General features: G+C 49.7%; 11 protein-coding genes across 11 annotated transcripts; 5 read left to right on the top strand and 6 right to left on the bottom strand.

Moving 5' to 3' along the window:
- Positions 1-303: 303 nt before the first annotated feature.
- On the bottom strand, positions 304-1,762 carry BDV38DRAFT_242021 (uncharacterized protein). The gene is made up of 3 exons (XM_032054070.1): positions 1,414-1,762; positions 1,258-1,355; positions 304-1,181 (listed from the first exon to the last, which is right to left on the bottom strand). The coding sequence occupies exons 1-3, from the start codon at positions 1,600-1,602 to the stop codon at positions 686-688; spliced, it is 783 nt and encodes a 260-aa protein (XP_031915716.1). The 5' UTR covers positions 1,603-1,762; the 3' UTR covers positions 304-685.
- On the top strand, positions 1,763-3,050 carry BDV38DRAFT_242017 (LYR motif-containing protein). The gene is made up of 5 exons (XM_032054069.1): positions 1,763-2,302; positions 2,375-2,539; positions 2,636-2,698; positions 2,764-2,813; positions 2,866-3,050. Exons 1-5 carry the CDS (start codon positions 2,252-2,254, stop codon positions 2,873-2,875), a joined length of 339 nt encoding a protein of 112 aa, XP_031915715.1. The 5' UTR covers positions 1,763-2,251; the 3' UTR covers positions 2,876-3,050.
- Positions 3,051-6,861, top strand: BDV38DRAFT_242012 (uncharacterized protein). Its single transcript, XM_032054068.1, has 2 exons — positions 3,051-3,331; positions 3,440-6,861. Exons 1-2 carry the CDS (start codon positions 3,320-3,322, stop codon positions 6,395-6,397), a joined length of 2,970 nt encoding a protein of 989 aa, XP_031915714.1. The 5' UTR covers positions 3,051-3,319; the 3' UTR covers positions 6,398-6,861.
- Positions 6,862-6,966: 105 nt separating this feature from the next.
- Positions 6,967-10,676, bottom strand: BDV38DRAFT_242010 (putative histone-lysine N-methyltransferase (Ash1)). Its single transcript, XM_032054067.1, has 4 exons — positions 9,032-10,676; positions 8,607-8,980; positions 8,348-8,547; positions 6,967-8,291 (listed from the first exon to the last, which is right to left on the bottom strand). Exons 1-4 carry the CDS (start codon positions 10,200-10,202, stop codon positions 7,571-7,573), a joined length of 2,466 nt encoding a protein of 821 aa, XP_031915713.1. The 5' UTR covers positions 10,203-10,676; the 3' UTR covers positions 6,967-7,570.
- Positions 10,677-11,117: 441 nt separating this feature from the next.
- Positions 11,118-13,895, bottom strand: erf2 (palmitoyltransferase ERF2). Its single transcript, XM_032063395.1, has 3 exons — positions 12,328-13,895; positions 12,159-12,267; positions 11,118-12,099 (listed from the first exon to the last, which is right to left on the bottom strand). The coding sequence occupies exons 1-3, from the start codon at positions 13,299-13,301 to the stop codon at positions 11,353-11,355; spliced, it is 1,830 nt and encodes a 609-aa protein (XP_031915712.1). The 5' UTR covers positions 13,302-13,895; the 3' UTR covers positions 11,118-11,352.
- Position 13,896: 1 nt separating this feature from the next.
- BDV38DRAFT_46219 (uncharacterized protein) lies at positions 13,897-14,888 on the top strand. Its single transcript, XM_032063391.1, has 4 exons — positions 13,897-14,150; positions 14,212-14,255; positions 14,365-14,563; positions 14,655-14,888. Exons 1-4 carry the CDS (start codon positions 14,010-14,012, stop codon positions 14,703-14,705), a joined length of 435 nt encoding a protein of 144 aa, XP_031915711.1. The 5' UTR covers positions 13,897-14,009; the 3' UTR covers positions 14,706-14,888.
- A 212-nt stretch (positions 14,889-15,100) lies between these two features.
- pmt1 (protein mannosyltransferase 1) lies at positions 15,101-18,143 on the bottom strand (the record flags this gene model as incomplete). The annotated part of the gene is made up of 5 exons (XM_032059442.1): positions 15,101-15,592; positions 15,672-17,132; positions 17,186-17,469; positions 17,526-17,815; positions 17,881-18,143. The coding sequence occupies 5 exons, from the start codon at positions 18,141-18,143 to the stop codon at positions 15,101-15,103; spliced, it is 2,790 nt and encodes a 929-aa protein (XP_031915710.1).
- A 218-nt stretch (positions 18,144-18,361) lies between these two features.
- On the top strand, positions 18,362-20,881 carry BDV38DRAFT_46223 (putative pre-mRNA splicing factor). Its single transcript, XM_032063392.1, has 3 exons — positions 18,362-19,044; positions 19,116-19,169; positions 19,232-20,881. Exons 1-3 carry the CDS (start codon positions 18,951-18,953, stop codon positions 20,674-20,676), a joined length of 1,593 nt encoding a protein of 530 aa, XP_031915709.1. The 5' UTR covers positions 18,362-18,950; the 3' UTR covers positions 20,677-20,881.
- Positions 20,882-21,630: 749 nt separating this feature from the next.
- On the bottom strand, positions 21,631-23,763 carry BDV38DRAFT_280997 (guanine nucleotide exchange factor SEC2; the record flags this gene model as incomplete). Its single annotated transcript, XM_032059441.1, has 2 exons — positions 21,631-23,109; positions 23,179-23,763. 2 exons carry the CDS (start codon positions 23,761-23,763, stop codon positions 21,631-21,633), a joined length of 2,064 nt encoding a protein of 687 aa, XP_031915708.1.
- Positions 23,764-25,497: 1,734 nt separating this feature from the next.
- BDV38DRAFT_46228 (DNA-binding protein) lies at positions 25,498-26,578 on the top strand. The gene is made up of 4 exons (XM_032063393.1): positions 25,498-25,680; positions 25,780-25,871; positions 25,983-25,993; positions 26,107-26,578. Exons 1-4 carry the CDS (start codon positions 25,657-25,659, stop codon positions 26,388-26,390), a joined length of 411 nt encoding a protein of 136 aa, XP_031915707.1. The 5' UTR covers positions 25,498-25,656; the 3' UTR covers positions 26,391-26,578.
- Positions 26,579-26,765: 187 nt separating this feature from the next.
- Positions 26,766-27,764, bottom strand: coq4 (ubiquinone biosynthesis protein COQ4; the record flags this gene model as incomplete). The annotated part of the gene is made up of 2 exons (XM_032057034.1): positions 26,766-27,412; positions 27,554-27,764. 2 exons carry the CDS (start codon positions 27,762-27,764, stop codon positions 26,766-26,768), a joined length of 858 nt encoding a protein of 285 aa, XP_031915706.1.
- Between the last annotated feature and the right edge of the window lie 204 nt (positions 27,765-27,968).

Here is a 27,968-nt window from a genome sequence, read left to right as displayed (position 1 = left end):
ATGCAGAATCAAAAAGCGTTACAGGATTGGATGGAGATGATACCATTCCAAGATATAGTACTAAAGATTACAGTAATCTATCATCCCGTATCTGCAAGGGTCTTGGGCCTTCTGGAGCTGTATGTATTAAACGTACTGTATTGAACTGCCGGAGTATACCCACGCAAATAGCGCCGTTTTTATATATTTATATCTTTATATTCATCTCCATTGCAGGGCATATTACTCCGGAGTAAACTTACTGGTGCTAACTATAGTAATCGATAGATTAAATATTGAAGTCACTATTGAAGAAAATTGTGCACAGATTCCACCTCTCTCCACTTGACCATGGCCTGTGCTTCGTGGAAGGACCACACAATATAAACATCGCAGATGCCGAGGTTGTTAGAGTACCCATTACTACCCATCTGTCCAAGGAGTCAGTACGTACATACAAAATACTAGTACATAGGTAGTAGACCCCCGGACGGCTTTGTTCAGCATTTAAAAATAATGAGTGATACCACTTGACCAAATTCGGCGCGCAGTTGAACCATCCATGTAAGCTTATCTAATTGCATGGCATTGCGCCTCTTCTGCATTCCTCACTTAAAGCTTCCAGGGTCTATACATATACATGTACACATACATATACATGCATACATATATTAGTACATATATATATAATGAGTCGCATTCACAATCATGCTTGGTCGATCTTCTTGCGCACACGTTTCACCTCCTTTTCCACGGCTTGCATCTCGACCACCACACTCGCCAGCTCAGGCAAGGGACCCCCTACAGCCTCCGTAAAAGATTTCTGAGCACTACGAAGGAAAGGCGGCACCAAGATTCCGTACCATCTAATGGGGTTGGAAGAGCGGGGCTTCTTCTCTGAAGATCTAGGCTTTGTCTCTGCCGGCTCTTGCGCCCCAGGGCTATCCGATGAAGTTGTGGAAGCCTCTGCCTTAGCGTCACGCTTCTTCTCAGAACCCTCACATTCCGACGTGGATGCGTCACTCGAGTGAGATTGGTTTTCTCCTCTAGTCAACTCAGACGGTTCCTCTGCACTATCACTTGTAGGTAGCCTAATAGTGAATATGCGCTTAGACTCGCCGCGCTTGGTAGAATCATCGGACGATTCATCGACACTGGATGCCTCGACATTGTTAGTGGAGGATGTAGGGGGTTCTAGGTCCCTGATGACGCCTCGTTCATTAGCGTTGAATGCCCTAAAAGCCGACACAAACAGCGCAAGACACAGCCCCAACTTACACCTTTCTTGTTGCTTTCATACGTTCATCGTAGTAGTCTGCTCCATATCTCCGGCCTGGGGGACAGGTGTAGTTGGCTTGAGCGAGTGAGAGGAACCCCTAGACTCGTATTAGCGATCTGTCCTTCTTGAGCCTTGTACTTCCAACGTTGCTGTACCGAAGATAGAGTTGTGGCGAGTTCGGCCTGTAATTTCTGATGACGATCTAAGAGATGGAGATACCGTTCTAGAAGCGTGTCTAGTGATTGCAACAAGTCGGAGGTGTCAACTACTGGAATCTGTTTGTACTCGGTCTCGGGGGATTCTGAACCATGGCGAGACGCAGGAGGGGTGGGAATTTGCGCCATTGGGAGAACAAGATAAGATAGCGACCGGAAAGGGCAGGGCCTGGGTTGACAGGAACCAACGCGAGGTTGTCAAATTACATGATCTCCGAAACGCTTCTCCAAATTTATGGGGATCGGCCGAGGAGTCCGATAACTCCGTCATCGCGCCTCCGAGAAAACCAAAAGAATTTCCCGCGAACAAGTCATTCATCACCTCTACCGTTTATCGACCTCCCATATCAGGAAGCGACTCCTGATTTACTCATACTTGTCTGGTGATACGGCTGTACTCTCCAAGCCCTGAATAGGCGCTATCCGATTTTCATTTCCCGCGGAAAGTGTGACTTTCCTCTCAACGCCACCTCCGGTTGCGGTGTTCATGTGGCTCAACACCTTGTGAATAGCTTCTTGGAATTGATATTATCACTTCGTTATCGTTGTCCCGGTAAATTCCTGGCTGATCGTATTGTGATTGACAATCGCATTCACCCACTGTTCAAACCCCCGAGTTTTAAACGTCCGGGTTAGCGGCTTGAAGCGCTAGAGCCGAAGACAAATACGTCTTAGGATCTACCAAACACTATCCGATTGAGCCTGCGATTTTCTTTTTGCTCACTATTCTTGTTATTACCCCCCCACCTCTGCTCTTAGCACTATCAAGCTAGTCATCATGTCTGTACCGGCACTACAGCGGGACACTGCCTTCCAGGTGCGATCTTTGGTACGTGCTCCGGAGATGTTCCCCTGTTGTGGTGGGATTGAACTGACCCTGTCGATTGATTTTTGGGTATAGTTTCGCTCCTTGCTCCGTCAGTCGTCCCAGTTCTCTAATTATAACTTCCGCGAGTACGCCCGTCGGCGGACGAGGGATGCTTTCCGTGAACATCAACGGGAGACGGAGGATAGGAGGATACAAGAGTTGATCCAGGATGGTTTACAGAATTTGCGGATGATGAAGGTCAGTGATGGATATCTTTCTTGCGACAACGTTCAGATACCCCACCAGATCTTGTGATGTGGCTTTGTACTTCAGGATTACTGACATATACTTTAGAGGCAAACCGTCATCAGTCAGTTCTATCAAATGGACAGACTGGTTGTTGAAGGCCAGAAGACGGTTAGTAGAGCTCATTGATGCATCACCAATAGCCCGCCGGACGTGGAGCTCACTGACTTGTACAGGGTAAGCAAACTGGAAAGGAAGGGGATATTGTTCGCCAGAAGGATACTGGGTAAGACGACTGTGAGGCTCTCGTATTACAGGCATACTAATCTATGCTACAGTTGGGATTAATTGAGACCAAAAAGATCACGAACAAGCGGTTGAAACACCACAGGAGGTTCGGGAAGAGACTTGATTTTCCATTCTAATGGGAATAGAGAGGATGATGTGATCTAATCCAATAGACTCGAGGTGTTTCTTGTATTATTAATGAAACTGTTACATTGTAGGTAGCGCAGTCTCTTATCTTCTAAACGCCAATTCTTCTCTCATCCTGCTTGTCATGCAGATCATACTGTAGTTGTATTTAAGATCACGTGACGGCATCGTTCCCTTTCCCGCGACTCCATCGCATCGCGAGAGACCCCGACAACCCTTCCCAGTTGGGCTCATTAGCCAACGATCCCTTTCAATAGTCACGCCTCTTTGCTTCAGCCGCATAGCTAGCGGTATTGGGGTGTTTGGCATATTCCTCAATCGGGTTGCGGAGGGAAGATCACAAAACCACTGTTCATCATGCCACCTACTGTAGGTTTCTCCGCGGTGACATCGCTATCGGCTACCCGAATCTTCCTCATATACAACAATGGTGGAGACTATATAATAAGGGCGATCAGTGTACTGACAGTCCCATAGTTCAGATCTTCACGCTCGGGTCGTCAATTCGGCGATGGCGCCAACCGCACTAGAACCGGCCAGATCGACCACGACGTCTTCGAAGGACTTCCGGTCCGACGATGGACGCGCCAGCTACAGACCGTTTCCCAAACCCCCAAGCTGGACGGACAGGAATCATTTGTAGAAGGCCCCGGCGGAAAGCAAACGATTCCAGAACACCCAATGCCCAAAGACAGCCATCTATTAACCCCGATGAGTAGAGCGCTCCTTCGTGCGGCCCGTGCGGGGTGCATATATATTCGCAAAGCCACAAAAGATACAGAGGACGAAGAAAAGGAGGTTACAGATGTGGAAGAACAACCGACTTTGCAGACTACAGAGCGTAGCTTTGTCACGCGCAAGTGGGCCACGGTCCCCAGGCATTTAGAGAATTCGGAGGTCGAGTTTCTTGCTAAGAGACGACCGGGCTTGCCATCATTATATGGTGCCACGACCTCTGGTGCTAATGGCGCTGAGAATGGGTCTGCGCCAATGAGGAGAACCCGCTTCAAGAAAGTTGACCCGACAAGTGGAAACATCTCTATCTACGAGGCCTGGGTGCCGGAAGGGCACAAGATTGAAGGAGAAATCACCGACGACTCTCAACTCGTACCAGAAAACAGCGAAACAATTGTAACACCCGAGGCCCCTGCTCCTGGCACAGTTATTGAAGGAGTTGGTGTGGTCAATGCAGAAGGCGTGGTTGTGGCAGATCCAGCCTCAGCGGCTGTCATGACTCCTCCGAAGAGGCGCCCCCCACCTCCTAAACGTAAGGCGAAGGGCTTCGGTAAAGGAAGAAGGAAGAAGGTTATGTTTGCTCCTGGTGAGGGAGCAGATGCAAACGCCGTACATGGAGCCGGCACTGGAGCTGTCGATGGCACTGCCGAAACAGGTTATGGTAAAGAGGGTTCGGATAGGTCGCGGATGTCAGTCGACCAGAATGGGCAAGACGAAGAAGAAGAAGATGGCGAGGAGGGCGAGGAAAGCGACGAGGGCGATGAGTCAATGCTAGATGCTAAGACACCAGAGACACCGCTTCACCAACAAAGTGCAGAACCGACAACTGATCCAACGTCTGGATCTGTGGCGGAGCCGGTTCCTACTTCTACTGCACCCGCTACGGAAACCGTGGTTGCTTCACAACCACCAGCTCCAAACCCTCCAGCTGTTGCCTCAGAATCACCTGCGCAAACACTCCCACAGCCACCTGCAGCACCCACTATGCCATTCGCACCACAACAGCCGTTCGAGCCTGTTCAGCCCAGCACTAATCCACCAAGCTCTACTGTTCCTCCCGCAGAGCCAACTCGAGAAGTGACGCCTGCTGAGGATGTGGAGATGACCGGTGTCACCCCCGAGTTACCCGCTGTAGATACCAATGCTGCATCCTTAACCCAGACAACACTGAATACTCAGCAGCAGACAACTACAGAGATCATTGAAGCACAGACCGAGACAACCACGGTTGCAGTTCCCACACAACCTCAAGACATCCCGCGGGTCATTGCACCGGACACATTCCCGCTCGTGAAGAGTGAAGATCTAACTGAGAAACCATTGGAGGGTCCTTCGATGGGACAGACTGACTCGGTATCCGAAGCAGGCGTCAAGGACGAGAATGTGAAATTGGAACCCCCAGCTAGCCTTCCACAGATGCCGCCACCAGAACAAGCTCCTCAGCAAGAGCACCAGCCACAACAGACTACTCAGCCAGGACAAACTCCCCACCCACAACCGACCAATCAATTAGAAGACATCCCTAAGTCAGAACAAACTGCCCAACCAGAACAAGCTTCCCAGTCGGAACAGATTCCCAAACTAGAGCTAGCTCCGAATCCCGATCCAGCTTTACAGCAGCTCGCCGCCCAGCCAGCTAGTGATACTGTGGAAAACAATGAATCCAGTCTCTTGGATAGTTTAGAAGCAAGTTTAGGACATGCTCCGGGCCCAGAGCAAGACAGTGAAGTCCAGTTCGGTGAGCAAACAGAAGCTTTATCTGACCACAACACCGGCCATACCAGTACGGAGACTGCCAGGCAACCTACATCCATGATGGAAATAGACGTTGACACCATGGACCGGTCAACAGAGCCAACCTTGCAAACACCAGCGCCACAACCTGCAGATCCCATTGAGCCGGTGGCTGGCCAACCACCCAACCACGTCCCTGAAATTGCTATCGAAAATAGCGCAGAGCAAGCTGCAGAGCTCCCCACGGAACAACATATGCAGCCCCTGGCAGAGACATCGATAGACCCATCAATAGAGTCTACTACTCAAGAATTCGCGCAAACTTCTGTCGAGCAGCCGGCCGAACCTGCCGTGGAACCGACTGAGCCGAAAGCGACGGAGCCGGCCCCAGTACAGGTGGAAGAACTACTTGGAGAGCCCCAAGGAGTACAACAACCTGAAGCACAACCAGAACCGACTCCACAGCAGAGCTCAGCACAGGAAACAGAACCTGCTCCAGCTAGTACTGCAGAACCACCTGCAGCGTCACTCCCAGAACTACCGCAAGAAATACCCATCGAGCAGGTTCCACAGCCCACGGAGCAAGCAGTAGCGCAACCTTCCCCGGAAGCATCAGTGAAGCCGCCAATGGAACAAATAGACGAGCGACCCGATGCCTCTCTACCAGAGGCAACACAGCCTCCGCAGGAGGATGACCCTGCGCCACCACGGCAATCGGTTGAACCCCAGCCACCCCAGGCTGCTACTCCACCTGCACCAACCGCTACAGGAGATGCCCAGCCTAGACCCCTTGAGACCAGTGAAAGCAGTGAAACCCACGATTTCACTGCACCCAATTTCTCTCCAATATCTGACCTGAATCCTGAGCTTGAAAAGAAAGAGGAAACAGAAGCGCAGCTAAAAACAGGGGAGGCACGAGAACCAGCACCGCCGGGACCTGACAATGTTCAAAACCCATCGAACTAATCTGCACATAACAAAGTATATTCTGGCGGAGGTAAAAGATCTGTTGACTAAACTAGGATTTTTTTTTTTGACGAGGCGTAAATCGGTGTACGGTGTTACAATATGTTGGGAAGGGGATTTTGGACTTAAGGACCAGGCATATTTTGATCCATCGCATATTGTATCATATGAGTATTCATAAGTCATAACTTCGTATAAAACCACACCACACCTCCCGTTCTCGCCCCCAATGACAACCCGCAAAATAGAGAGTCGCAGATTGCAGCAGCCGAGAGCGATTGAAAGCAAATTATGCTATTTAATACCGAGTATAAGTTGTGAAGCGCAATTGTAAACCAGCTACTCGTTAGATGGGTGTAGAACATGGATAGGTACACACGTATATCCTCTCAACTAGTTTCTTCACTGAATGGCTATCTGCTAGCTAGGGTTGACTGTGACTCTTGAAATAGGGTGAGCTTAGGTGAGAATCCTCCTTCATCACTCTTTCCGATGCAGATCGGTGGTTACCGTATCATGCTAAGACTTGTGGAACTGGCCTTAATGTAATAAGGGACTGGAAGAATGAATTTACCAAGCTAGACCAAATATATATTATACTATATAACGCACACTTGCATCTCTTGCCCCCTACCATGCCACAGGAATTGACGATCTTATTAGCAAAGTCAAGATTGGTTCTGTTAATTAAGCCAGCTAGTTATAGACAACATCGAACTAGACAACTGAACTTGTATCCCGTCGACTAACCAGCTAGGAAGTAACATTACAACAATAACACCGCTTCTGCCATTCAGGTCTCGTAGTAACACAGCAGAACATCAAAGCCAGTGAACAGGAGTATTGGACACAAGAAGAAAGATAGAATACCGTCAGACCATACCAACATCGGACCCAAAGTCGATTGATGACGATGCAAAAGTTGAATAATGGAAGCAAAAATAAAACATTAGGCCAAAATACAAGGGTAACTTATCATCAAGAGGGAAAGAGCTAGCAGGAATTGCCAATAAAAAAAAAAGGGATAGCAAAAATGAGAGAAAATGGAGCAAGCTCCCCAAGAAGTTAGAAGAAAAAGATAGCCGTGGATGGAGCTGTATTCACACAGTGAGTAGATCGTCTCAGGACGTAAACATCTGAGATAATCTTATGTAGCCAACGAGCCCAATTTGATCATGCCTTGGTGCTTTTGGCTGCCTTGCTTGCTGCCTTCCCCCGAGGACTAGTCTCTTTGGCTTTAGAAGTACGCTTCGCAGGATTTTTGGGCTTGGTGTCTTCCTTTTTCACCGTACGTCTGCGAGTGTTCGTCCCCTTAGCAGCCTGGAGGATCTTAGCTTTAGTCTTCTCAGATGGACGACTTAGTTTAGATGTTGATGGGGTCGACTGGGTTTTGGTTGTCTGTGTCGGTTTCCTGGCACACGCCGGGGCTCTGGCTTTTGTCTTTGTGGTTTTGACCTTGGGCAGTTTAACTTCCTTCTTGGATTTGGTGTTATCTTTCTTCACTTGGCGCCGTGATGGAGTTGCCGTGGTTTTCCTGGTTGTCGTTTTGGAGGTCTTTGTGGTGACAGTCGCTTTCGAACCAGGTCTCGATGTTGTAGTTGCTTTGGAGGTAGAAGCGCGTGCTTTAGAAACAACCTTCTTCATACCAGACTTGATGGACTTCGAACCAAGAAGCTGTCGCTTATTGACGCGCGAAGTAGATCCATTCAACACCTTCTGCTTGGTGATGCTGGCTTTTTTATTGTTATTCTTCGAACTAGATTTCTTCTCATTTTCGGCCCTCAGTTCCTTCTCCTTTGAACGCTGCTCTTTCTCCCGCGGCCGTGGTCCCAGGATACCACGGCATCTGCCCGATCCACATCGGCATTGCTGAACGTTTTTCTGAGAATATGGGCTGCAAGTAACAGGTCAGTCTCAACGATTCCGATTTACACGGTAAGGTGCCCTTACTCAAAGTTATAGTCATAGGTCAGTTCTTCCCCGGTCATTATTCCCCGATCACCAGCAAAAAGCGCCATACGCGGTTTCCCTGCGACTGTCCACTTCTCCATCCGACAGTTGGGCTCGCAAGAATGGTTTACAAAACGAGCGATAGAGCCCCTGGTAGCATCGATGATCATGTTCTGATCAAAGTACATCAGGTAGTAACACTGATAGCGGTCAATACGTGGCTCGTTTAGCAGAGAACGCGTGATCGAAGGATGCATACCTCGTTGTTCTTATAAATCGTCCTCATTCGTTTCTCACATTCCGCTTGCGTTATGATCTCCCCTGTGTATTCCACGATGACCTGGTTAGGCTCAAATGTGCGGTTGCTACGAACGCCGTATCCTCGATCTTCTGTCTTGATGACTTCAACTCCAATATTGTATTTCCCGCCAGCTTTGGTTCTTTGCTTCAGTTCCTCGAAATTCCGATTTCCACACTCGGGGCCTACACCACAATTGCTGTCGTCACATTCGTAGAACATGTAACGGTTCTGACATTCCTCGTCACAGCCAGTCTCTTCCGCACACATGCACTTGGATAGCTCCAATGGCTTGTTTGCTCGCCATATACTGGATGCTTCCCCGACAAAGACATCTATTCCACAAGTTAGCCATCATCGCGAGATCCGACTGCTGGAAATCATACTCTTGTTTGTCTTTCTCCACTCATTCGGTTTGGGCTGACCCGAAGGGAGCGGGGAAAAGATATCAAAGGGGAGCTGGAAATCTCTTCCCTGCTTCAATAGTCGATCCCCTGCAAACATCGGCATAGGAAGCAGTTTGCGTTGCGTGGGGCCTTGACTTCTGCGCTTTGCATTTCTGTTCCTACTCTGCAAGGGCCGAGACTCTGTGTGTTCCTGGCCTGTGTACAATCCATGAGCTAACCAGCGCTTTGTCTTGGATAGAGTCACAGGCTTGGGAGCCTCCTGCACGGCGTCTTGAATTTCCTGGATTTTGACAGGTAGATCGCCTTCAGAAACACGCCTCTTTTTCGCCGGGGGAGCCTCGCTGGTAGCCTGGGCCGGTTCTTCCTTGGGTGTAGTAATTCGAGGCCGCAGACTAGCTCGACGGCCAAGTTCTTTACCCTTTCCCATCACGTCACGCGAGCGTTTGCCCAAAACGCTGCTAGCCCGGCCAACAAGGTCTGAAGCCTTCTCTAACAGACTCAAACGAGACGAGCGTCTTACTGGCGACTTGATTTCTTTAGCCGTTACAGTAACTTTGCCCTTATTGTTGCCCCCTTCCTCAGTTAGGATCCGCTCTACGCGCTTCCGTAAAGTGCGTTGTTGCAATGACGTGCTCATGTCACTGGCCTGCAGCTCTTGCGAGGACTTAGAAACTGGAGTATCTGGGGCCATTGGATGGTCCCCTTCACTCTCCATATTGCCTTGTGCCAGTGTTGCTTCGCTCCAGGACTCCATGACCGCTATGCTGTGGCGTAGGTGGGAGGCCTGGGACCTCTTCCCGCCCTCAGCTTTATCAAGCAGAGTCTCACCTGAGACCGCGGGGTTACTTTCGCCAGCCGTAGACAAAGTCCCTTGGTTATCTATCTCCATATCGCCGTCGAGTTGTGCCTCCCCCCGTAAAGAGGCGCGTGTTACACGTGTAGATCTTCGCCGTACAGTCGGCTTTTCCTCGGTAGACGCGTTCTCATTGTTGCTGGAAGTCTCCGAGCGACTGTTCTCGGGGGTGAGGAGTTGTTCTGAATACTCAAAGGCCATTGTGTCGTCGATGGGCTCGTGCGTGTGCTTATTGAGGTCTGAAAGGGCTGCGGGAGTCGCGGGAGGCGCGCCGGCTGATCTAAGTTGACTTTCCATCGCAAGGGTCTCGGGATTGATTTGCGGTGAGTGTTCGAGGCTGCAGAGGAAGGGAGACCACTTGGACGAGTGGAGCGATAGTGCCTTCGAGGGTCTAATGCGTCAAATAAAGAGGGGGACTGAGATCCGGCTGAGCTGAGCTGATTTCCCAGATACGGGGGTCGAGGTGATTGCCTCTTATCAGGAGTGACTGTGTTAGGGCCTACACCTTGAGGATCATATTAGGAACTCAAAGAAGAGGGCTCTGACGCGCAACTTCCGACTGGAAAATGGCGGCGAGAAGGCCGACTTGAGGGGCACGGGCGTGGTAGGGAGAGGAAATGGGGGAGAAGAAGAGATGCGGAGAGGGTTGATGAAGGCCGTATCGCAGGCACGGCGGAATGCAGAACCAAAAGGGAAGCGAGACAACCAGTAGGACTGAAATTCGGCCCCACGCATAAATTTCCACCCCCAGGGGGGTAAGCAAGAGTAACACTCGATGTAATTGGAGTCCAATTGTTTGGCCTCGGACCAGTGCAGGCGCCACTATCTACACCCTTCCCATCCATTCCATTCTGATATTGCCCATTCCCCAATCCCATCCATGCGCGCTTACCGTCAGCTGTCATGACACCTCCCCCGCTACATGCTCTGCGATCTACTACATGTCATTTTTTGGATATGGATGGATTAACTCATAGTCTATCTACAGCTTGGGGTTTCAATATCAGACAAAATATCCCTCGTATAACGTAATCTCAGAGCCCAAACCAACAATTACCTCCAAGGGATTCTTCGAAACTGTTAGAAGAAAGAAAGAAAGAAGCCGAGTCACAAGAAGGAGAGTGTGGAAGAAAGAATAAATGAATAAACCAACGACGCTTGGCTCAACAATGTATAGAGATCGCCTTGACAGATTGGTGTGGGAAGGAGGGAGACAAGAAGATATTCCTATTCATACATGTAAGAAGAGGCTAGATGAACCCCCCAAAAAAATTTGACGAAAGAGAATGATGAAGGACCGTAAAGCCATTAATATTTGAATGTATCCTTAGAAAGAAAGGCAGAAACTAATGATGGCTGACGCGTGGAGAAAGGTAGAAGAGCCCTATATATAAGAATGGTGCCAGGTGGGTGCTCCATGGAGTATTCGAGAGTATCGTTACAGTCCTCAGTCCTGCGGCTGGCCCGAAGGGACATGCTGCATCTCTATGCCTGCTTGAGCTTCAACATCTCGCGGAAGGTATTTCCGTTTCACCATGCTTAAACGTTGGTCACCCTCGTGATATGGCTTCTTGAATTGCATGTATGTCGGGGGCCGTGGTCGCCCAAAGACGGATATCCAATTCTTTAGAATATTTCCTTGAGTAAAAGGCCGATGACGGTCCGCTTTCACAAACTTGTGGGAGTTTAGATATTCCCTAGTGGTCTCTCCCCGGCCAACCAGAAATAGGTGGTAGGCCCAGAGAGAGGCTGGATACGGAGCCGCAACGGCTCCGTAGAGGACCATAGCCCAAGGCACTCTCCACTTATCGATGGCATCATTGAAAGAAACGCCCTCTCGTGATCGATATACGAGGATATGTGCTAGACTTGCGCCGATTAAAAATAAGGCGAGGAGTGTGGACGAGCCCACAAAAGTGAAAAAATACCGATAGTTGCGGCGGCCAACACAGTTGTTAAGCCAGACGCAATGGTGATCAAGTGTTTCGATACAACTGTCGCAGACACGGCAATGGTAGCAACGCGGAGGTCGCCAGATATTGCAGGTTTTGCAGAATTTCACTGGCACGTCCATTGCTGCAACCTCAGAGGTCGCCAACTTAACCATCACCCAGTCATTCGTTGGTGGACCTATCGCTAGCGGATCATCCGACGGATCTGGTGGTGGCATCGAGTGAAGATTACGAGGAATGATCTGACATAAAGGATTTAGCGACAAAAGGCATCGTGCCTTATATTGGGGCTCTTTCTTACCCCAGGGTCAACGACAGAGGCGTGTAAAAAGGAGGAAAAGCATAGGTAGAAGAGATAAGCGAACAATACGGGAATAGCGGGTGAGATATTGTGCCAAAGCCAAGGTGCCCTGCGCAAGGTCAGCACTCAATTCTTTGGGCAGCTTGACTCATATCGGATGGTATCTTACGAGAACCCAAAGAACAAAGCTGATGGCACAACTACCAATACCCCAGTCGCAATATTGACGGGCTTGTCCCGAGAGTTTTGAAACCTCCCACCACCACAGAAAATAGTGTTGCCAAGGAAATACTCATAGTTCTTGCCCAGACGGCTCTTGCTTACCGTTCGACTCTGTTTCTCAATAGATCCGGGGGACGAGCCGGCTGATGACAGGCGCTCGTGATTCCGACTATCACGATGCTCTTGACCGCCGTTTCTATTTGGTGGGGATAAGAAAGAAAGAGGAGATCTTTGGGAAATGTCATGACCGCTCTGGTTAGTAGCGCTCACACCCGAATTGAGATGAGGTTGAGAAGGTTGATTATGTCTTTCTTTGTCACGCAGAAGTTTAGCACTTTCGCCTATACTTCGCGCTGTTGTATTACCGATGGGACTGGCGTTTGAAGTGTTGCGGTCAGGGATAATAGGGTCAGTGAATTCCGTCCCTCGAGATGGAGGAGCCTCCTGCTCCTGTGGGATGGAGCTTTGAGCAAGCGTACTGTTGGATATTAAACTGCGCCTATTTTGACTTGCGTGATCACCCCAATCTTCTGATGATTCTGTTCCTTTGGTCATAGGGCGTCCTCGATGTGCTTGGAGTCGCTGAGAAGATAGGGGCCGAAAAAAGCCTTGCGCTGCCAATGAAGGAATGTGACTCCGGCTCAGTCTGCTTCCTGGTCGGTTTGTTGCTTGGCTGATAACAGAACTCCTCACAGGGGGAGGACCTGGCCTACTAGATACAGATGGCCGTGACCGGTGCGGTGCGTGAGAGGAGATTCCGGTATTTGATTGCGACTGATCACCATCCTCAGAAGCCATATCCTCCGTGACCCGAGACGAGATACCTCCCACGGAAGGCGGGCGAGGAATACCTAGCGCATGTTGCATGGGCCCTGGATGTGGCGCATCACTTGTTTCTGAGTTGGCTGACGAGAATGCCATGACGTTCTAGATGAATAGTTGTTGTGTCGCTAGCAATTAATGCTGAGTGACATGTTGTGGCTAGATGAAGGAGAGGGATATTGAGAGGGATATATTATAATCCAAGGGTCGCTGTAATCGCGCGAATATCAGAACGGGGATAAGAGTTGGTCAAGGAGTGACAGCGACAACGAGAGGGAAAGAAATAGGAAAAGGCCGAGAGTATGGTCAAGTTAAAGAATGTAAGCAACCTAAAATCAGGGCCGTCAGTAAGCCATGTACGATTTTGATGTGAGGAACGGGGCGCTGAAGATAACCTCCCTATACGGGTTAACAGTAGGGATTCTGAACAGCACGAACCTTTAAATAGAGTTGCGATCGACTGCAAAGCAGCTAACAAGCCAGTTACATCACGACAGCGATGTTAACTGCATGCTGTGCAAACCAAGAAAGTTGAAGGAAGGGACAGCAAAAGACACCCCTCGCCCGTCCAACGGCGTGCACGAGCATTATCGCATTCGATGCGATCCCCTACTTGGCCCAATCCCCATCCGGTTAGGGTCAGGTGGCTAGCCGGCCCTGACTAAGCGTCGGGAGCTGATGGGCCAACGAAATGTCACCTGATGTGATGCGCCGGCAACATCATCGTCCGACACCCACGCATTCTCCCACCTCTCTAAAGAGATCTCCGGTTTACCTCACCACCTTCTATACCTTACAACCACCAAAATGTCGTCAATTGCCGCTATGGCCTCCCGCCGGGCCTTTGCCCGCCAGTCTGTTTTCCGTGCCCCCGCCCGCCGTTTCTACAGCTCCAAGTTGGAGGAGGCTAGCCTCGACAAGGCTCCTCGTCGTGACCCTGAGCTTTACGTACGCAACTACTTCCGTTGGGTCAATTGGGCTCCTGGGATCGAACTCTAATCTCATATAGGTCCTGCTCGGTGTGATGTCCGGTGCTTTCCTTGCCGCTGGATGGTAAATACCCTTCCCCGTACCGGACTTTACAACCCACGACCGGCCGCAAAAACTCCCCAATTGCACGTGGAAGCGAAACAGAATATTAACCATTCTTTCTTCATGACAGGTACTTCGGCAAGAAGCCCACCTCCGTGACCTCCGAGAGCAACGTGCGCATTGGCGACAGCGCTATGCCTTGGGAGCGTGAGGACGACGGCAAGGTCTACAAGTACCAGTACCATCCTCACGGTGACAAGAGCCAGCCTCTCAGGAATGCCCCCAGCGCCCTGAACACTGTCATTGTGCCCAATGTTACTCTGCCGGCTGTATGTTCCATCCCCACCTTGCTCCAGGATACATATAATATATCTGCTTTCGCGATGCTTGAGAGAGAGTAGTTACTGAAGTAATCTTTAGGATCTCCACGAGCGCTACAACAAGTACGGCAAGGAAGAATGGGATTACTAAATGGTCATACAGCTACATAGAAGGCTATTAGGGGGTTGGTTGAGGGGCATCTCAACACCGGTCGCTGTATACTAAAATTGCTGTGAAGAGTAGAGAAGCGTTGTGCATAGTACATCTTGACGGGAATCAATTGAGATACTTTTTTTTTGCATTACAACCAGGCGCTTCTGGGTGATTGGTGGTATACGGTAGGCCATCGACCATGTGGGAAGTAGTCATGTACAAAGTCACATTTCGTTAGATCAAAGAGGGATAAAAAAAAAATTAGTCTGTGGAAAGGAAGTACAAGAGAAGAGGATAGTCAAGATTGGCAATTGTTAAAACAAAGGAAGAAAATTCGCGGTAGCAGAGCGCAAAAACCCAAGATGCCTCATTTCCGTTCACTTGTCAATATGTTAGTTAGTCGCCTCGTTCCCTTCACTGGCGGGCTTTGCTTCCGGGGAATTAGGCTCCGCAACAGAGCTTCCCCCCGCGACGGAGGCTGGACCATCATCTGCAGCTTGTTCCTGCTTCCCAAGAGTCTCGGGATTCTGACCCTGGACGTCTGGATGCGGTGGGGCTACTTGGCCATTGATCATTTCGACCTCATGACCGTGCTCCAGGCGCGTGCGAGTCTCATGGCGAGTCTCAAAGGATACCTTGCCCTCCTTGGCAAGGGCGGCAACAAGCTTCTCATCCAAAATATTGCCATCCTGATCACGGTATTCAACCCGTGCCTTAGCACGAGGCTGCTGGGGCTCCGGGGTAACATTAGCGTCATCCGCTTCTTCCTGGAGAATTTGTTGGTCTTGCTGTGGTGGAACGGCCACAGGGGCCTCAGGAGGAGGAGCCTGTGTTGTTGGGACAGCGACATTGGTATTTGTAAAATGGGTCACATATTGGCCAAGCTAATGTTTCCTTGTCAGCCGTCGTGATGCGACACACCTAGTAGCCTCGTCGGGGAGGTTGCCATTTCGGAACACTTACGTCAGTATGGAAAGTGTTGCAGTCGAAGTCCCAGGTATCCAAAAGTTTCACCTTGCGGCAAGCGTCTTGAGTCCAAGGGTTGCCATAGACCAAAGGAGAATAGAGAGTGAAAGTGAAGATGCTCAGTGCAAGGAAAATACCAGCTAACGCCTTGCCAATGGCGGGCCTGGAGGCTAGTCCAAGAGCATGAATACGGTTGGCAAGGAAGTCGAATTCTTGACACAAGGTAATAATGGCAAAGTAAAGCGCTGGAAGATAATGATGGAGGAAGAGCTGCCGGGCCATAAGGTAGAAGGGGAAATAGTGGAAGGCCCATCCCAGGACACTCGTGCCAACTTCATAGTCAAATCTCTTGAAATTGACGTTCCGATAGTCGGCACAATTACGTTGCCAGCGAAGAATGGAGATTCCCTTGAATAGTACGTATATGCCAATTGCCAATGTCGAGGACCACCAGATAAGTGGGTTGCCAAGGAGGTAAATCTGGCGATGATCTGTGCCCCAGAAATTGATGCCACGGAGCAGCGTTGGCCACGACGGGGGTCGCGAATCCCAAGCATGGGACTCTGTCAACCCGGCGTTGGTCGTCCACATCACCTTCTGGAGCTCCCAAAACTTGCCCAAAAACCCGGGGTTTCGGTAATTAACCTTTTCTGCATCCGCTGGTAGCATTGGATGGCTGTTAGACTCGATGTACCAGACACTGTTGGGCAAAGTGCCTCCCTTCGCGCAGGTCACCTCTTGCTGCTCCCAACCCCAGTCGGGAAGTTTGACTTTGTGAGAGAACAGGACACAACCGGTCATGACGTGTACCAACTTGAATTTGGACTGGATGGTCCTCAAGCGCTTCTTTGCTTCTTCACCCTCTGACATCGACTTGACGATTTCTACGCGGAACATGTCATTTGCGTCACCAGCGAAGCCCTCGAACCCATAGGCAGATACTTCATATTGCCAATCCACTTCGGTCACGGGGGGCCGCTCGTCGTGTGAATGAACTCTTTTTTGAGTCATCAAGTGGTTCAATCTAATGATAGCACCATCTTCAATATACTCGGCGGTAATGTTATCCCAGGCAAAAGGGCCCGCGATTTCTCCGTCAGGACCAAGAGGTTGAGTCTGATTCTCAGCAATGAAGATGTTGTTTTCGTCCTTATGCGGATAGAGCGTAATCTGCTGTTGTTTGCTTCCTGTGGGGTACATGTGGTTGTGAGAATGAAGGTAGCCACCCTGCGTATTGTGGTGACGGAGACTGATACGGGAGCCGAAAGCAACGTCAGCGGGAACATCTTGCATCGCCTTCGAATTTAATGTAGCCTGGAACTCAGACGACATAAACCCATCGCCCTCACCCGGATTTACCAGACACAGGAAATGGATCGCAAACATTCCACAGTAGAAGCCCAATGGAATGACGATAAGGCAGAAGAACCGAGCAAAGAAATGCTTAAACCACAAGCGCTACAAGAACATCAGCTAATGGCCAGGCAAGATTTGAGCCTCAGAGCACATACCGGAGTGACATTTTCTGTATCTCCGAGGAGGACCCACAGTTGAATGATGGTTAGAGAGCCAACCCAAGCAACTGTGAAAAGGCCAACCCATTTGACACTTAAAGTAGCACCAAGGCATAGGCCAGAAGCAGTCAACCAAAACCACCAGGGTCCACGGAAGGCGTGCGATGGGCCTAGTTCTTGCTGGTTTGTGAAAGATGTGAATGACATGGCTGTAAGCGCAGTAAAGAACACCAGCGGCGAGTCTAAGAGGATCAGACGAGACTGGGTGACCAGGGCATTTTCTGTGAAGTGGTTAGCGCGTGCGGTTGTCTAGCACGAGAAAGATAGATCAGCTCACCAAATATCACCACACCAGCACCTAGCACAGCAGTCGTGGTGCGGCATCCCGATGCTTTCAAGGTCAAGAACATCAAGGACACGGTAAGCACACCCAAAATAGCTGGGAGCATTCGCATTGCCACATATGGGACACCTGCTTCTAGATAGTCCTTTCCGATTTCCTTGAAATCGAAATTGCCATCGAATCCGGCCAACCAACCCGCAAGTGTAAGGAGAAGTTTGGCGAGTGGTGGGTGAACATCCATGAAAAAGCGACCCTTGATATATTTTGATGCAAAACCACCGAAGCTGTGCGTAAAATGATTAGCCCAATGCGGGTCGTCTCGCACGATCACAGAGGTACTAGGACATACTGGACTTCGTCGAAAACAACGCTTGTCGGTTGATAGATTCTAAAGAGACGGACAGCGGCAGCGACCAAGGTGACGAGAACCAGGGCCTTGTAGTCGGACGTAGGAAGGCTGAAGATACTATTGTCCTTAACTCCATCTGAGCCATAATTCAGCGTCGCCGCGGGTGCCTTCTTGCGGTTTTTCGGCCTCGGGGAGCGACTCGAGGAGCGGGTAGATTTAGTTGGAGGCTGGACCTCCAGGGCGTTCTTGGATTTGGGTGGCATTTTGGCGCCAATGGGGGGTAACAAAGACTAGAGATCGGATGAAAGATACAGTATCCAAAGATTTGAAAAAGGAATGAAGACCATCAAGAGATATCACAGATATGCGAAGAGAGTAAGCACGAGCTATGGAGGGCTCCGACTCCAGATGGAGCTTTCAATAACCCCACGCCGAGCAACGAAGCCAAATAAGAAATGAGGACAATCAATCAACGAGAGTAGTAGGTTAGGAGACTATACGCCATGACAGAACAGACAAGGAAAAAAAGAAAACAAACAATTAGAAAAGATACATTGACCGTTGAAGAGGAAGACAACACGTGTGGGACAAATTAGGAGACAAATGAAAGCGGTAGTCCGGTTTAAGGCCAGATCGTCGGCGGACAAGGACTTTGAGGTTGGAGTTCACTAGCAGGGAAGCTAACAAGTCACGACGGAGTTCCTGGTTTTGGCATTCCCCACGAAAACAGCCCCTAAATCATACAGGAGAGCATAACACAAACCCTTATGTCCAATGTCTCGAAAACCAATCTTAAACAGAAAATAATCCCAAGTGTATTATGCGATTTAATTGATTGCATTATTTCCAAAGGGGGGTTTTCAAGCAATTACTCGTTAATACTACGCCTCCCCACCAATAAACAACTCAACTCGAACTAGCGCGCGGCTAGTTCAACCGCCGCGAGCCCCAGTAGCCGCGCCCAAGATGAGGTAAGGCAAGCAAAAGAAGGACGCTTGTCGCTGCTTTTCCACATCCCCAGGTTATCATTTGCATCCCCACCTACCATCGGCTTGACCTGTGTCTTGAACATGGCGTCTACAGGCAATGGAAATACCCCAAACTTGCCGGAGGAGGTGAGCAAACCCCCGGAGGGTGTCGTATTGCCACCTAAGGATATTCGAGGTAAAGTTTCATTCCCGCTCGTTTTGGCCATTCTGCTCAAATTGAGAAAACCATTACTTACATTTGCACAGCGATCGTGGAGAAAACCGCAGGTTATGTTGCAAGGAACGGTATTGTCTTCGAAGGTGAGTTGCCAAATGTGCCAGGAGCCTTTCCTGGATCGGAAAAACTGACCAACAATTGTCAGATCGTGTACGCGATAAGGAACGTAACAACCCGAAATTCTCATTTCTTAACCCAAACGATCCTTATGCGAGCTTTTATCAGTGGCGACTTACGGAAATTAAGGAGGGCAGGGGAACTTCTGTGTCTGCAGGACGACCGGGCGAGCCAGCTGCAGCTCCTGAGCCGGAGGAACCTACGGGTCCCGAACCGCCAACAGAGTTTCACTTTTCGGCGCGGATGCCCATAATCAACGCGCAAGATCTGGAGGTTGTTAAGCTTACGGCTCTATTCGTGGCCAAGAGGGGGAAGTCGTTCATGACAGCCTTGTCCCAACGAGAAGCCAGGAATTTCCAGTTTGAGTTCTTGCGCCCGCAACATAGTCTATATCAATTTTTCACACGACTAGTCGACCAATATATCATCTTGCTACGATCAGAAGGACTTGATCAGGCGACATCCGAAAAAGCTCGTCTAGCAGAATTGGAGCATAATGTGCAAAACAAGTATCATATTTTGGATCGCGCTAAGAAGCGCGCCGAGTGGGTGAAATACCAGGAACAGCAGAAGCAGAAGAAAGAAGAGGAGGAAGAACAAGAACGCATTGCTTACGCGCAGATTGACTGGCATGACTTCGTGGTTGTTGAAACCGTACTATTCACAGAAGCCGATGACCAAGTTGACCTTCCCCCGCCCGCCTCCCTCAACGATCTCCAATCTGCTTCTCTGGAACAGAAAGCTATGATGTCCCTAAATCCTCTCCGCATCGAAGAAGCCATGCCGACAGAGGAGGAAACACCGACATATTACAACGCCTACCCGGTCCAACCAGAGCCAATGCCCCAGCCCGTCGTCCAGCCGGCTGGGCCAGCATTCCCTCAAGTACAGCCTCCCCAACCCGTCCCAGTTGTTGCTGCCGCCGCGGCGCAGGATGAAGAGCAGCGTATCCGCGAGCGAATGGAGGCTCGCGACCGTGCCGCTGCAACTCAAGCGGCTGCGAAAGCCGCCCCAGGTCAACAACCGATGCGTATACGCTCCGACTATGTACCACGTGCGCAGGCGCGCCGTCTCAACCAGTCTGGGGCAACAGCACTCTGCCCCAACTGTCACCAACAGATCCCAGTTGCTGAACTGGATCAACATATGCGTATCGAATTGCTCGATCCCCGTTGGAAAGAGCAGCGTGCCAAGGCCGAATCCCGCAGCGCTACAACCAACCTGTCAACTGCCGACGTGGTCAACAACCTCAAGCGTCTCGCCAGCCAGCGCAGCGACGTCTTCGATTCTACAGTGCTTCCAGACGCCCCCGATCCGGAAGAAGAAGCGAGGAAAAAGCGCATGGCGTTTGAGAATGCCCCGGGCGCAGGACCTACGCCGCCCATGGTCGGTCCTGCTGGTGGCCCACCCAATCCTCAAAACATGAATATCGAAGAACAGATCAGACATCTTCACGAGCGTTACCGGCAATGATCGAATATCCGTTGGGTCTTTTGGTGATTGGACCGTTCATCGGCGTTTTTCATCTGGAGTTATCGGTCTTCTTTCAAACCATTCTTATCCTATTGAGACGTACGTCTAAGCAGATGTAAAATATCCTTTCTGCCTGCTTATATTTGACGATTGTTTTATTAAATCTCGTTCCAATATTCCCAGGCGGGAGCTCTACAATAGTAGATATCTATACCAAAATGACATTCAGTATGAAGTTTTAACACTTGACCTCACGGTCTGTATTTATAGGCTCTAATCTAGCTGCCCTAAAAAAAAAACGATTTCTGTTTCTTGGAACCTCCCCCAGCCGGACTGTATTCTAGCTACTATAGGTGAAACCTCAAAAGCCATGTATTATAAGAAATTCTATACCTTATGTGCATATAACCATGGGCCTACATGCCCCTGCATCATCCCATACATTAGAACCGTGGACGTTTCCATCGCCATGTATATCGCATGAAAGCAACACCCGTAAAGCAACCAGTAAGAAAAGAGAACACCCGAATAAGACGCCAGCGAGCATGGATAAAACGGCACAAAGATGAAACATGTCAAGTGGACCCAGTCTGTCCGCCTGGGTCACTGTCGATGCTTGAAACACAGAATGACCATTGTGGTCTAGTGGCGCTCAAAAGCAGATCAGACAAAACTGAGTGGTAACAATGAGGGAGAGAACAAAACAAAACAAAGAGAGAATAATAAGCATAAGTATACACCAAAAAAGGACAAAGAGAAAAGAAACATTAGGTACATATTATCAATAATAATACAAGTCTCAACAGATTCAAGACAGCTCCGTGAGTGGTCGAAATATAACCAGTGAAGAATAAGGTATCGGTTGGAAGAGAATCGGTGTCGAAGGTAATCTTGAGGGAAAAAGTAAATGGGGGTGGTGTGGAGAAGGAAAAATATGTCGTCGTCTCCTAGACATTACTGCTGGCGGTTTTCAGCTGCTGAAATTTGCGCATCATCTTTTTCGCAGCTGGTGACAGCAGCCTGGCTGACGGCTGGCTGCAGCACGATTTTGGGGTCCGCGTTCTCGCCAGAGTTGGCAATCACGCAGGCTTTTGCTTGCTCAATGGGCTGTTCAGAAATCTCGTCTTTGCCATATTTCTGCTCTTCGCTGTCATCATACGGCGGTGAGACTGCCGTGCTGCTAACTGGAGATGCTGAGGTAGCAGACTCAAAGGGATCATCACTCAAAGACGCTCTGCGTGGGTCGTGATCGTTCAATTCATCGTCATCATTGCTATTCGTGGCTAGGACTTCTTTGACCTCACGGGGGACATTGCCTTGGTTGTCGCTATGGTCGATAGCCACAGGCTCTGGGTTCTGCTCATCGGCACATGAATGACCTTCCAAGCCATTAGGTTGTGCGAAAATGGGGACAATACCACCCCCAATGCGGGACCAGAACATTCTCTCCCTCAAACGAACTGTTTCTTCCCAGGCATCCTTTTCGTCTTCTGTATCGCCAACACGGATATGCGAGTCAAGGATAAGACGGAGATAGCCAGTGAATTCGCAGGAAGAACGAACTTTCTCTAGGCAGAGAACACACAAGGGGTACCGTTGAGCCGTCTCACTATCGGACGTCCGGAAACGGTGGGTTCTCTCATTGACGGGACCCGGTCTGCGCTCACCACACAGTGAGCAAGGGAATTCGTATTTCTTCGCCGATGCCGGCATGGGCTCGACCACAAGACTTCCGTCGCAAATACCACTCAGGACCGAACGTCGTGTCAGCCACGAAATCCCAGGGGCTGCATCAAGCCTGAGCGTTGGCTCGATGTCTTCGTTCAACACACGCTTGTAGAAACGCGTTTCCTTCAGAGGAGCATGCGAATTCGCCGGTTGCGGTGAGGACATGCTTCCATTAGGAGAGTGGGGTTGGGATTTAGCGGGTGACGACGACGCAGATCCAAACCCACCACTGCTGAAACCCGCGGCTAAGCTCATAACATTTAAGCCGGTATACGATCCACTCGTGGCACGGCTGGGTGGTTTGGAGACGCTAGACAAGGTGAATAATTCCTTAAACTCTTCGAATGCATGGATATCTGTTCGGCATATAGGCCGGATCAGATGGGGGAAGCTAGTGGATGGACCAGGGACTAATTCTTCTTGGATGGGGGCCGGTTCTGAAAGCACGGGTGATTCTGCATTTTGTTTGACGATTGTTGGAGTCTGCTGCTGCTGCTGCTTCGCCGGGGATGCTGGTGCGGTAGAGCCAATCGTACGGGCCTCGATGTCATCTTTGGTAATGTTCATCTCCTGCAAAACAGACTTGAGTTCTGCCAGTTGCTCTTGGTGAGACGCAAGTAAAGATTCAGTATCTTTTACTTGAGCACGCAACTGTTCGTTTTTCTTCTCTACCGCCTCACGCTCAAGCTTAGCGGCAGCTACCATCTGTAGAAGAACGAAGTTAATTCTTTGCTTATGCTAAAAAACAGATAGAATTATCATGGGATATTTTACCTTGTTAGCTTCTTCGAAGAGGGCGGCGGTAAGCGTCTCGAGCTCTTGCTCAATACCCTTCTTCTCCTTCTCGACAAGGGCGCGCTGTGCCTTTTCGTCTGCCAATGCAGCCTTTAGTCGTAAAATCTCATAGTCTACGTCGGCTTTCTTAATCAGGACTTCCTGATCGATATCTCGCCGATATTTCTCGTTCTCCGACTCTAGAGCCCGGATCTTGGACTGAGCTTGTTCGAGTTCCTGACGGGTGGCAACCAATGTATCATCCAGGGTTGTTTGATTGTTGATTGCTTGGACCAGTTTCACGCTCAAAGCAGCAACTTCGTTACTCAGGTCCGGATGATGGGATGGTGATCCCGATGGCTCTGTCTCTACTGGACTGCCCAAGAGTCTCGGGTCTTTCAGGGTACTGAATCCACTCTCCGGAAAGTTCCCAACACTTGTTGAGCGTACCGCTGGCACGGGTTTACCGGCTGCGACTCCGGAAAGGTCATTTGCCGACCTGGCTTTCGTAAGGGTCCTATCGGGGGAAAGAGCCCTGTTGTCGGAGGAATTGGATCGCTTGTGGTTGTTGGTACGCGGAATCATTGTCGACGGGGAGAGGAAGCTATGGCGTGAATAGTAGGTATGGAAAGCAATTAGACTGTTGACAGGATTTAGCGACTGAATCCGTACTGGGAAAAGTGACATCAACGTACTCAGCCATGGTGGTGAACGGTCGGGTTAAAGTTTTAAAATTATACGGAAAGCACGGAGACCGGAGATAGGTGTTACGACCACGTAGAAGTCAAGTTGGTCCGTCTTTCTCAACTAGAATGTACCGGGCAAAGTAAAAAGAGAGCGTTGGGATTGTTCTGCATGTAGCAGTGGAAGTAGGGGGGTGTCACGGTAACGCAATCCCCGCCAGCGCGCAGACTGGAGCGTGATTAACCGGTCGGCAGACGAAGCATTGAGCCTGATAAAGGATCGGGATGGTGATAGGAAAGGGAACGGAGAGGATTGGCGGAGAATGAAAGAGAGTGAGCTTGTAAAGGATAGACTGGAAGGGAAGAGGGAGGAGAAGATATTAGGGAAGGCAATCCAGTGGGTATGAACAGTGACGAAAGAAGGGCGTCGTCGGAGAAAGAACGAAGCAACCCCTCTTTTTTGAACGATTGAAGGAATCGATCGCAAGTTGAGAGCAAACGGATCGAAGCAGCTTTAGTTTAGTCCGCCGGGGTCACTAACTAGTTAAAAGAGGAATTTGGAAAGATGGTTGGTTCAATTTGCTTGCAGAGGCAAATCACGCCGGCGCTTAGTCACCTGCGATCCGGATTGGGCCAAGCCGATCGCCTCGGTCACGGCCCCTCATGTCACGGGCAAAAAAGAGTGTGTGTGAGAGAGAACAAAGTTACATGAATGATGACGATCAGGTGCAAAATTGGATACCTGAGTCGGAGTAAATCAAGCTGCAGCAAGTTCTTGGTCAGGTGTTCCATGGCTGAGGCACCTGTACCTAGGTACATACTGTATATACTCAGTACAACCACTACGTGCCACGTTCCCATCCGATCTCTCGGTTCACCCACTCCGGATAGTTTTCCAGTGCCGTGCGCGAGATCTAACGCGTTTGCCTTTTGCATATATATATATATATATTTCCCTTTCTAGGGTTAATAAATTAAAACCCGCGCGATTCCACTTGCCGACAAGAGAGAGGAGAGAGAGAAAAAAACAGACTTAACGTACATTGGGACCTCCGGAAATGAATTATTGACAGTACGAAACTACAAATGCTGGTAATTACACGAACCGGCCCATTTTCTCCGACCAATATTAATAGTCAATACTATTAAGTACTTATATTTAGTTTGACGATCGGACATAGTCTAGTCTCGCTATCTATCGGGAGTGGATAAGGACGACTCAAGTCTTGGCGAAAAGCGATGACGACACATGCAGCAATCAAGGGGAACATCTGTATGAAGTCTGAGACAGCTAAGCCGCAGTCAATCAATTGGCAGATCAATCACAAGTCACAATTGCGGTGTAGCTCTCATAAACTGTCTATCCCAGTAATAGGGGGTTACTGTACGGAATATGTACAGAAATTTAGTCAATGCTGCAGTTGGGCACCTATCGTGTACTACGACAGATACAGAGATAACACACGCGCGCGCTAGTCTATCGTCCCTCCGAGAGTCCCGTCCTTTCCTGATTTTACCGCTTTGGGTACACTCCCTCATGGCGCCCCACTTCCGTCGGGAACCGAACCCCAAGTGGCCTGAGTGCCTCAGGCTGTGAAAAAGTGGGGTTGGAAACTCTTCTCCAACAAATCCACACTGTCAAGTGAAGTGTGTATACTGTGTAGTCATTGCAGTCATACCATAACGGTCCCTGGAAGTGTTCTAGACTACCCACGGCCATCTGTGTTGAAACCTACGGCATATCAACTGTGCTCATCATCTGTATCATAATCACCTGACTGCTTAATAAAGAACCATGGCCGACGCAGAGCTGGAAGAGGTGCGTATCTAAAATATGTAGCGCTGCTATCTTGATCTTGCACGGCTGTATTAGACTATGGCCAAAGTTTGCGAACCAGCTATTGACTCTCAAAGCTAGATCAGGAGAGCCCGTCTGGCTCAGCTTCAGCAGCAGCAGGGAGGTGGACCACGAGGTGGTGCCGGTCAAGACGGCCAGGATGATCAGAGGAAGTAAGTTTTTCGCGTCTTGAATTTCTCTTGTTGATCGAAAAAGAAGAAGAAGTTTCCCTTTGCATTTGAATAGTGCAAAAGATTGAATAGTGCTAATGGTTTACTTTACAGACAAGCAGAAGGTATGCTATCTCTTACGCACCTTCCACGACCCCGCAAAGAGAGAGGGGCATGAAATCAGCCGTGGTAGCATCCACTTTTGCCCAAGAATTATATCTAATAAAGTACCTATCAGCCGAACGTCGTTCTGCAATCCTGAACCAAATCCTCGAACCCGAAGCTGCGGACCGCCTGGGCCGCATTCGCCTTGTGAAAGAGTCGCGCGCCGTCGACATTGAGAACCGGCTGATCATGCTGGCACAGACAGGCCAATTGCGGCAAAAGGTCTCGGAGGATCAACTCAAGCAGCTCCTAAATGCTGTGGCTGAGAACCAGCGCAAGGATGAGGAAGAGCATAAGGTTGTATTCAGTCGGCGTAAAGGAGGCTGGGATGACGATGATGACTTGTTGGATCTGTGAAAACTCGAATTGAAAAACAGCGAATGTCGTTAATGCCTGTAAGGAACTTCTCACAGGTCTCCTTTGATACCTTCATCCCTTATATTCATGGGCTATGAAACAGAAACAAACTGGGCCTAGGCGTTTGCGGTCGGTACATAGTGCAATCCTTCGACAGCACTCTATTCCGTTATTCAACCAGGTCTTAATACCTGATGCTTAACTGACAAAAAGGCTCGGCTTCTTTCCAGCATTTGTGATACCGAACAACCCGCTTGCGATAATAGTCTAACGTGCGTTAAGATAAAGGGAAGGGTTCATGACTATATCGAATACACGGCTACCGGAAGCCATCTAATAAATAATATACACATTAACAACCTCACATGGCCGGATCTACGCACTCTGCTGCAACCTGTCCTTCTCCCGCTTTTTCTGCTCCCTAATCATCCGCCTGATCTCCCTCATGTCCGGGGGCTTCTCAATAGCCAACTCACTCCGTAACTCATCCACATCCTTCTCTAAAATTTTCTCCCAATAAACATTAATCAACTCCTTACTCGCAAGCCCACTCCTGACTGCCCAAGGTAACCACAATGCAAAGAACCGCTCCCGCTCCGCAGGCTTCAACCTCACTGCAGCAAACATACTCAACCCTGTCATGGGAATAAGCGTATTTAGAAATTCAAACGCCTTCAGTGCTATCTCCCCCTCAACGAAGGTCGGCAAGCCCGTCACTGCGTGATAGAAGTCGTGACACTCCCGGTAGCGCTGCATGACGTATGCACATTCCTCGTCATCTATGTACTGGACGTTATCGCGGGTATCGGGGGAGACACCTTCACGGTCGAGCCAGGCAGCATAGGTCCGACCGACAGAGTTCTCGGGAAGGGAGCGGAGGTATGGTAGAGGGAGGGTTTCGGAGGTGATGCGCGGACGTTCGCGGAGGATCTGGCGGCCGGTTGGGTCCGAGAGCATGGCGTCACGGAGACGGTAGATGAAGTAGGGGGTTGCGGTTGCTTCGCCACAGGCTGCGATGAGATCTATACAGTTCCGGTGCATTGCTGTTAGCGTATGGTTGTCTTGTAGTTTATCAATTTTGATGTATGTTCGATGCAGATCATAAAATTGGTTATGTATAATCCAAAAGGAGGGGAAGGGGGGAAAGAAAAGAAGCTTCCTACCTGCTCTCCGGGGATTCAGCAAAGCTCCCACAGCAGATCCAACAGCCAGAGCACCACGCTCAACAAAGTTCAACGGGACATGGCCGGGATACTTTGGCAGCGGGCGATTGTTCACGAAGAAAGACCGCGTGCGGCAGCTTACTACCGTAACAGGTGTTGATAAGGTCGATTCGCGGAAACTCAGGGCTCCGCGCCTCCCAAGGACCGACATTTTGAGCCCAGAAGGTGACATGCCTTTATGGACATGACCCTTTGAAAGAATGCGACAATGAAGGTTGTAGAGTGGTGGTACGATGCCCGGGGAAGATCTCCGGTTGACGTTGTTGGTGCCTATGAGACGCCGTACAACTGATAAAGATCGATAAGCATTTATCGCCCAGCCCTATAATGTTGCTTTTTACGTCGACCACTAGAT

This window comes from Aspergillus pseudotamarii (assembly GCF_009193445.1).
Source record: "Aspergillus pseudotamarii strain CBS 117625 unplaced genomic scaffold BDV38scaffold_15, whole genome shotgun sequence".
NCBI lineage: Eukaryota > Fungi > Ascomycota > Eurotiomycetes > Eurotiales > Aspergillaceae > Aspergillus > Aspergillus pseudotamarii.
Note: the sequence above shows the minus strand (reverse complement) of the source record. Positions and strands in the feature narration are given on the sequence as shown.